Source organism: Oncorhynchus mykiss, chromosome 8 (assembly GCF_057628025.1).
Source record: "Oncorhynchus mykiss isolate SJ-2025 chromosome 8, ASM5762802v1, whole genome shotgun sequence".
Taxonomy (NCBI): Eukaryota; Metazoa; Chordata; class Actinopteri; order Salmoniformes; family Salmonidae; genus Oncorhynchus; species Oncorhynchus mykiss.
Genome location: NC_143029.1, coordinates 19,466,917 through 19,475,581, shown reverse-complemented (window position 1 = coordinate 19,475,581; position 8,665 = coordinate 19,466,917). Strand labels below are relative to the sequence as shown.

Sequence of the window (8,665 nt, the reverse complement as noted above, 5' to 3'; positions counted from 1 at the left end):
GATATACAGTATGACAAAGAACCATTATATGGACCACATTTTAAGTCTTATGAGAGATTATTTATAGAATCCATGTTGTTTAAATGTTGTACTTGGAGGGGGGACGCTATCACAAGGGATGGTGGTGGTGGTGGTGGTGGGGGGAACAACCCAGTGAACCAGCACATCCGGGAAACTTGTCTCTGTCAGACATCACAGGAATATTCAAGCCACAGTTGGGACTAACACGGAGTAGCATTAAAGTGAATTCCTTTCAAACGTCTAAATCAGTAGATGTACTCATAGTTGATCGCACTTTCTAGTTGATTTGAAATCTGGAAATTTGATTAGGAGAATAACACTGCTGCCGGTAAGTTCATTGACAACAACCTGCTAGTTATAGCTAACTTGGATGGCTAGTGGTTGTTTTGCGACGCCGACGGCCGAAGACAACCCGCAGTAGCCGGGCCTTGTTATATCTGTGGTCGGGCTTTGCTGTCTGGTTTAGCCAACGTTAGCTGGCTGGCTGGCTAGCTATTTAACTGAAATTGAGTCAGGTGCTAGTTACTTTTTAGCGTTAACTAGATAAAACATTGAATTGTATTCTTCGGTTACTTTTTGCTTTGTAAATTAGCTGTCTGGAAAACGAATCTACTTACATAACATTCTACAGTCAGTAACGTTTATAGGTACATGTTTAACCATATTTGGTTGCTAACGTTAACTATTGTAAGCTAGCTAAGTTAGCCACCAACACCATTCGTTAGTTCCATTAATAAGGTTGTAATTTAAAGCTACAAAAGTAAACTATTACACTTATCTTCCATAATGATTTGTCTGAATATATTAATTGACCACCTGTAGGGTCATTTCACTGCTTCAGTATCTACAGAGAGGTTGCATTCATTACTATTAGCTAGCTGCACCATGTTTATGTTTTGTCATCCCCAGGTACTCAGCAGGATGCAGATGTAAAGTAATTCGTCTTGAACCATCTCTTGGCCCCAGATAACCTCGCAGTGACACTGCTGTGTGCTTCTATCCTGTTCTTTCCTTTGGCTGCCAACCTACATGTTCTTACATGAAGAGAGGGGAGAAACCCGAAGGATATCGACAGATGCGACCCAAGACTTTCCCCGCCAGCAACTACAGTGGCAACAGCCACCAGATGCTGCAGGAAATTCGGGAGAGTCTCCGTAACCTTTCCCGGCCTTCTGACCTCCCTAAGGTAGACATGGGGGGCGCTGGAAAGGTGTTGCCTGAAGATCCCAGGCAGCAAGGGCGCTGCAGCAACCCCAAAAACCCCTACCACAAGGCCTTGCAGGAGATTCGCAAGTCCCTGATGCCTTTTGCCAATGAGCCCAGCTCTTCTGGACAGACTGCAGAGGTTAACAAACAGATGCTGCTGGAGCTGCTGTCTGCTGGTTTTGAGGAGGTAAGGAGGAAGAATGTAAAAGTGGAAACAGTACTTCAGCTAGGTAGCACGTTAGTACTGTGTAGTAAATTAAGTTATTTTAATTTTAATGAATATAACTAAAATAATTCAGATGTTTAAAATCAGTCAAGCAACGTCCATACTGACAGTTGTGGAATAATCTGAATACCAGTGTTTCCCCTATATTCGTTCAAATCGTTGCCACCATTCTAACAAATGATTATATTTTAGAATATTTTTTATTCGGATGGTGCAACACTTTCAGTGTAAACTTAAAGACTAAAACTAGATATAAAGTATGCAGAAAAGATCATGGCGATTATATGTATATATATAAAAATAAAGAGAATCTTTGACAACTAACATTCACCAAATTAAAGACTAGACAGTCAGGGAGAATGTAAAATTCCAAAAATGTCTTGGCATGGAGCCCCCATTCATTTTATGTTTGAGTCACTCAGATAGCATAAGAACACAGCATAAGCCATGGCAAAATATGTAGAATTTCATGAAATTAGCTTTAAAACAGCAACATTTTGTCTCTGCGAGCAAGAGAAGGAACTCAAAAATGTTTGCCCGGGGTTCACGCTATTGTCCATTACCACAACCCCCCCCTTACACACACACACACACTATGCTAACTTTGCCACCGCTGCAAAAAAACATCTTAGGGGAAACGCTTTATACCATGAACAACTGAATTGTTCAAGCTATTGCACAAAATTAGTAATTGCAGAATGTTTTCCCTTTGTTGGTGGATGACGGGAGACTGATGTGAAATATGAAAGCTATGCAATGTGGAATGACCAGCTTTAGCTGCATGCTCAGGGTGTCATGATTGTCTGTGACTTTTAGTCACTAACTCTACCTACATGTACATATTACCTCGACTAACCTGTGCCCCCGCACATTGACTCTGTACCAGTACACCCTGTATATAGCCTCGTTTGTTGTTTTACTGCTGCTGTTTAATTATTTGTTACACGTTAAGTAAAAAATATAAAAGTATTTTTTTCTTTTTCTTAAAGCATTGTTGTAAGTAAGAATTTCACTGTAAGGTCTACCTACACCTATTGTATTCGGCGCATGTGACAAATACATTTGATATTCAGCCCTGAGGCAGAGATCAATGAAACCAAGTATGTCAAAAAGCTACTGATATGTCTGGTTCGAGAAACCTTTTATTTCAGGTATATGTAGTAGTATATGTATTGTGTGCAGGAAATGGTGATCCGTGCTCTGAAGCAGACCAACAGTCGCAGTGTGGAGGCAGCCATAGAGTACATTAGTAAGATGAGCTACCAGGATCCTGTGAGGGAGCAGATGGTGGCTGCCGCCGCCCGCCCTGTCAATGCAGGCATGAAAGCCCCCGGTAGGTGTCTGTCCTCTGGGACCAAACCACTCCTTTACCCATCGTTGTTCACGGAAACCTGGCTACCATTGTTCCAGGATCTATGACTTGGCTATACTATTTGTCTCTGGAGATACAATCAATTGTCAATGAGGAAACAATATTCTGTTGTACAACTCTGGTTTGGGGGAAGGGCGTGTGTTTCAAATGAGAATGTTGTACAAGGCACTGCTTTGCTTTCTTTTATATTTCAGTAATGTCTATCGCAAACATAATTATTCATTTTTATATGCTGCCATGACCTGTAGTTTTTCTTCCCATCATTGCAGGCTCATCTCACATTCAGCAGCCTGTGCTGAGGAGGCAGAGCTGGAAGGGTTCCAAGGAGTCTCTGGTTCAGAGACATGGCCCCATGATGGTGGAGGGGATGATTTACCATTCAGACAGCCCTGGACCCCAGGGTGACATGGCAGGACGAGGCCCACCCCCAGCCTTCCCACAGGGTCACCCTGGCAACAACCAACGGGTCAACCCTCCCCTACCCCCTCAGGTGCGCAGTGTCACCCCTCCCCCAAACAGAGGTGCAACCCCGCCCCCACCTTCCTGGGACAGTAACCTCTCCACTAAGCGCTTCTCTGGCAACATGGATTACCTCGTGCCCCGCATCTCTCCTGTTCCCCAAGGGGCCTGGCCTGAAGGCTACTCAGCCCCCCAGAACCAGAGGGGCATCAGCCCAGTGCCCATGGGCCGTCAGCCCATCATCATGCAGAGCTCTGGGGGTAACAAGTTCAGCTTCCCCTCTAGCTGGTCTCAGAACGGCTCCACTCAGCCAGACTACATGGGACACCAGAGTGGTGGCAGCAGGCAACCCCCTCCCCCTTACCCAGTGAATCAGAGCAACAGACAAAGCCCAACCGCTCAACAGATGCAGGCCGGAGGACCTGCCTCCTCCCCATCCTACATCAACGGGGGTAACCTCCCCCAGTCCATGATGGTGCCTAACCGGAACAGTCACAACCTTGACATGTACAACATGGGCGTGCCTCAGTCCTGGTCCCAAGCCCCCCCTGGCCAGCCTCAGTCCTCCCCAGGTAGTAGTAACCAGGACGTGTCCCCGTCATGGCAGCAGCACACCATCCCTGTCCGATCCAGCTCCTTCAACAGCCACCAGATGAGCAACAGGCAGGGTCACCCGGCCAGCTCCCAGCCCTCTGCCACCACAGTGACAGCCATCACCCAGGCCCCCATCCTGCAGCCTGTGAAGAGCATGCGTGTGCAGAAGCCTGAGCTACACACTGCCGTGGCCCCCGCACACCCACCCTGGATGTATCAGCCCCCTGCACCTCCCACTACATACCAGGAGCCGCTACCACCAGCACCCATGCCCCAGGTACCCATGCCAGTAGCAGAGGTGCCTAGTTACCAGGGTCCTCCACCCCCATACCCCAAACACCTCCTCCAGCAGCCTGTTGCACACTGCCCTGCCTATGACCCAGGGCCCAAGCCCAGTTCTGGGAGAGAGGAGGCTGCAGAGGAGGAGGATTGTAGCAGCACTGCTAGTGACAGGCCAGAAGGCCCAGACTTTGCTGCTGTGGAACTAGAGAAGGAGAATAAACAGATCACCACATCTCCAGTGCCTGTGCGCCGGAACAAGAAAGACGAGGAACGACGAGGAGACCCCAGAGTGCCTCTCTACTCTCCCCAGGCCTTCAAGTTCTTCATGGAGCAGCACGTTGAGAACATCCTGAAGAACCACCAGATGAGGATCCATAGGAAGAAACAGCTGGAGAGTGAGATGCAGAGGGTGAGAGTACACAGTCACTGCTTATAATGTCCCTGTGAGTTACATTTGGTCTAAACAATGGTATAATCTAAATACATTTGGTCTATTCAATTCGTAGGAATACAGGATATTTATTTATTAGCTGAAAGGCCTACATTTTCACTGTAATGGATTTGGTATGTCCAATCACAGTCAACCTTAAGATTCTGGCACCCTCTTCAAATATGTTGTCATGCAGTCCTGGCTTTCAATCTTCCTGATTCTTTACTATTTATTTCCTGTTTTATATTTTCATTATTTTTAATGTTATATTTTTCCCTTCTGCTTAGCTGTCTCTTTTTCTCTCTTTTTCTCTCCCTGCTGTCACTAACAGCTGATGTAGAAGGTAAAGGTATCTCCTATCAATGCTGTGTCCTGAATAGTCCACACAGATCAGTGACCAAGTAAGCAGCTGTTGAAAGATGGGCCACTTTAATTGAACAGCATGATGCCCTCTGCTGACTGACCACATCACACCAACTCCTTAGGGAGATGCATGCCTTCCCATCTACTTTCCATGTTTAGTGCTCCGTCCAGCTTAAATTATACTTGCCAAGACAACCAGCCTTATTGAGAACGTCTGCTGTATCTCTTTGGTTGTTTTTTATCTCTTACCTTTCTAATGTGTTTTTAATGCTTACTATTTTGTGTTCCTTGACCTGGGCCAGCATTCTGCAAGGTTAAATCCATTGCTTTGCTAATACATCTGTGGTTGTCTTATTTTGTGTCTCATTTGTGTCTCATTCATGTTCTGTGGTTCTCTTAAGGGCCTGAATGTAAATTGTCATATTTTGCAATTTAGGTCAAGTTGTCAGGGGATGCCCAGGAGCAGATGCGCATGATGCTGTCTCAGAAAGAGTCCAACTACATCCGACTGAAGCGGGCCAAGATGGACAAGTCCATGTTTAAGAGGATCAAGACCCTGGGCATTGGTGCCTTTGGAGAGGTGTGTCTAGCCCGGAAGGAGGACACAGGAGCCCTGTACGCCATGAAGACGCTGCGCAAGAAGGACGTTCTCCTCAGGAACCAGGTGGCCCACGTCAAGGCAGAGCGAGACATCCTGGCTGAGGCTGATAATGAGTGGGTGGTGCGGCTCTACTACTCCTTCCAGGACAAGGACAACCTGTACTTTGTGATGGACTACATCCCCGGAGGAGACATGATGAGTCTGCTGATCCGCCTGGGCCTCTTCAAAGAGGAGTTGGCTCAGTTCTACATCGCTGAGCTCACTTGCGCCGTGGAGAGCGTGCACAGGATGGGCTTCATCCACCGCGACATCAAGCCAGACAACATCCTCATAGACCGGGACGGACACATCAAGCTCACCGACTTTGGCCTCTGCACCGGCTTCCGCTGGACACATGACTCGAAGTACTACCAGAGTGGTTAGTATGATCCATGTTTTATGATTCTTGTTGCTGCTTCAATCCAAGAGGATGTTTTGGTCTTTAGGGTAACACTGTTCTCCCCATTTTCATTGTCAGTAAAGCCAGGCAAATCTTTGTGTCGTGTCTCTCTGCAGGAGACCATGTTCGGCAGGACAGCATGGACTTCAGTAAGGAATGGGAGCAGGACCCATCTAACTGTCGATGTGCAGACCGGCTCAAGCCCCTGGAGAGGAGGAAGGCGAGGCAACACCAACGCTGCCTGGCTCACTCCCTGGTGGGGACACCTAACTACATCGCTCCAGAGGTGCTGCTAAGGACGGGTAAGCCTGTGAAAGGGAAAATTTGAATCCGCTCTGAAGTTGAAAATATTATCGGTGATGTTTGAATGACCAGTGCACGTGCAGGAGTGGAATTTTGAAAGGTTATTATTTGTCTCTTGTGCATCATGTTATTGTGTCTAACATGTGACTGTGTTACTTCACTGTTCAAGGATACACCCAACTGTGTGATTGGTGGAGTGTTGGTGTCATTCTGTATGAAATGGTGGTTGGGCAACCTCCTTTCTTAGCAACTACACCCCTGGAAACCCAGCTCAAGGTAAATCAACCAGTTAAAAACTGAGCATATCTCATGTTGGCCTGGTTTGTTAAGTGCTGTTGTCCTCTGCTCTATGTTTAAAGCTCTGGTTTGTTATTCTACCCAGGTGATAAACTGGCAGACCACCCTGCACATCCCCCCTCAAGCAAAGCTGAGCCCAGAGGCATCAGACCTTATCATTAAACTATGCCGTGGCCCAGAGGACCGCCTCGGCAAGAACGGTGCCGACGAGATCAAGGTGCAGCCCTTCTTTAAGACCATCAACTTCTCCAACGACCTGCGGCAAATGCAGCCGGCCCCCTACATCCCCACCATCGCTCACTGCACAGACACCTCCAACTTTGACCCGGTGGATCCAGACAAGCTGTGGAGCAGCAACAACGAAGGTGAGGGCAACCACAACGACACCCTTAATGGGTGGTTCAGGAACGGCAAGCACCCCGAGCACGCCTTCTATGAGTTCACTTTCCGACGCTTCTTCGATGACAACGGCCACCCCTACAGCTGTCCCAAGCCCATTGGCATAGAGTATGAGGAGGGTTTTGATGGGGACGAGGCAGACTCTGAGGCCCTGACACAGGAGGAGGGAGACCAGGAAGAGAGCAGCAGGGCACAGGGCCGTGATTTGGTCTATGTGTAGTATCGTTTAAGAACATGTTTGGTCTGCTGGACTGTTTGCACATAATAGGTCTGGGAAACAGGTTTCTGGTTTGTCAGAGAGCGAGTCAGGATGTGTGTGTGTGTATTCAGTGGCATATTCTGTGGGGCAGAACAATTGGGAACAGATATAATTGTACCATTCAAGCAAATACACGGTACATATAACTACAGTATAGTCCCTCTACACTACAGTCTACAAGAGGAGGGTTTAGTCTTTTCACACTACAAGTGTATTCATGGGGTTGAACATGGTAAGGTTCATATGTGTTGACTCTGAACAGACTTAAATTAATTGAAAGAAAATATCAGGGTTTTCTTCGAAAGAATTACAAACCCTGTTTTAAGCCTTAATTTATTCAAGATTTTATAAACTGGTGATGCTAGTTGATATAAGTATGAGATTATTTTTGGGGGGAACTTGTTTTTATTGGAAATGTTCCTAATTTATATTTTAAGGTCTTGCAATGGGGATATACTGTAGTAGTGATATAACTGGTAGGATTTGCAGGGATAAGTAACTCTTGAATTATTAATTCCTGTGCCTTTGATCTTCTGCTCTTTCACCAAATACTGTATATGGGACTGCCATTTCAAACTAGACTAGCCTGAGTTGATTTAACTCGGATTGTGTGTATTTTTTGAATTTATACATAAAATGTATTTATAAATGTATAAATATTTTCTCTATTCTGTTGGTTAGTTGATATTCATTAGGGCAGGCCCTCTTCATTATTCCCCTCTAAAATCTCTTTCCTCTGTAATTTTTGTCATTCCACAGTGTTTATTTTGTTTAATGTGGCCTTTCAGCACCAAGGAAAATCTGAAAGGTACCTATTGTTGGAGCCGACAGGGTCTGTTATGCTATGTACAGTAAATGTTATTATCTTTCATTCACTTCATCTGCTTTCATCACTTCTTTCATTCAGTCTCTCAACCAAAGCACTAGGCTACGCTGTGTATGAGCTCACTGACATGGCTGACCTGTTAATGAAGGACTGACGCTGTTGTAATGGGAAACTGGATTATGAACAGGCACTCTTTAGTAGCTCATGGTGGATGGATGGGTCTCCACTCCATCCCATCATTTAGCCTTTTATGTGTTTTGGAAAGCTATGAATGTAATTATGGAATAGGTACACTGACATTGCTGCACTGGTTTTGATGACATAATTCGATTTTAGTGTAAATGTATTTTGGGGAGGTTGGGTGCAGGGAACGGGAGTGATTAATAAACAATGTAAAGCACTTCCACGAATTCCATTTTATTGTCACATTCACACCTGACACCACTGGAACTATCCAATATACAGGCTGGCTCTACTAGCTATACAAATCAACAATGCCAGTATCTTCACCCAAATGTGGAGTCTGGTGAAGAGGGTCAAAGCCCATGAAATACAATTTACAGCCATATTATTTACACTTTTGGTACA

At 45.8% G+C, this 8,665-nt stretch overlaps 1 protein-coding gene across 2 annotated transcripts; it reads left to right on the top strand.

Annotated features, from left to right (window-relative positions):
• Positions 1 to 131: 131 nt before the first annotated feature.
• LOC110529533 (serine/threonine-protein kinase LATS1) lies at positions 132 to 8,479 on the top strand. Of its 2 annotated transcripts, XR_016497637.1 has the most exons (9): positions 135 to 349; positions 931 to 1,414; positions 2,636 to 2,786; positions 3,095 to 4,569; positions 4,922 to 4,991; positions 5,390 to 5,972; positions 6,110 to 6,295; positions 6,466 to 6,572; positions 6,679 to 8,479. XR_016497637.1 is itself a non-coding variant. In XM_021611786.3 (8 exons), the coding sequence occupies exons 2-8, from the start codon at positions 1,061 to 1,063 to the stop codon at positions 7,210 to 7,212; spliced, it is 3,390 nt and encodes a 1,129-aa protein (XP_021467461.2). In that variant the 5' UTR covers positions 132 to 349; positions 931 to 1,060; the 3' UTR covers positions 7,213 to 8,479. The 2 variants fall into 2 exon arrangements, 1 of the variants encoding a protein (XP_021467461.2); XM_021611786.3 differs by lacking the exon at positions 4,922 to 4,991 and having other exon boundaries at positions 132 to 349.
• Positions 8,480 to 8,665: the final 186 nt, after the last annotated feature.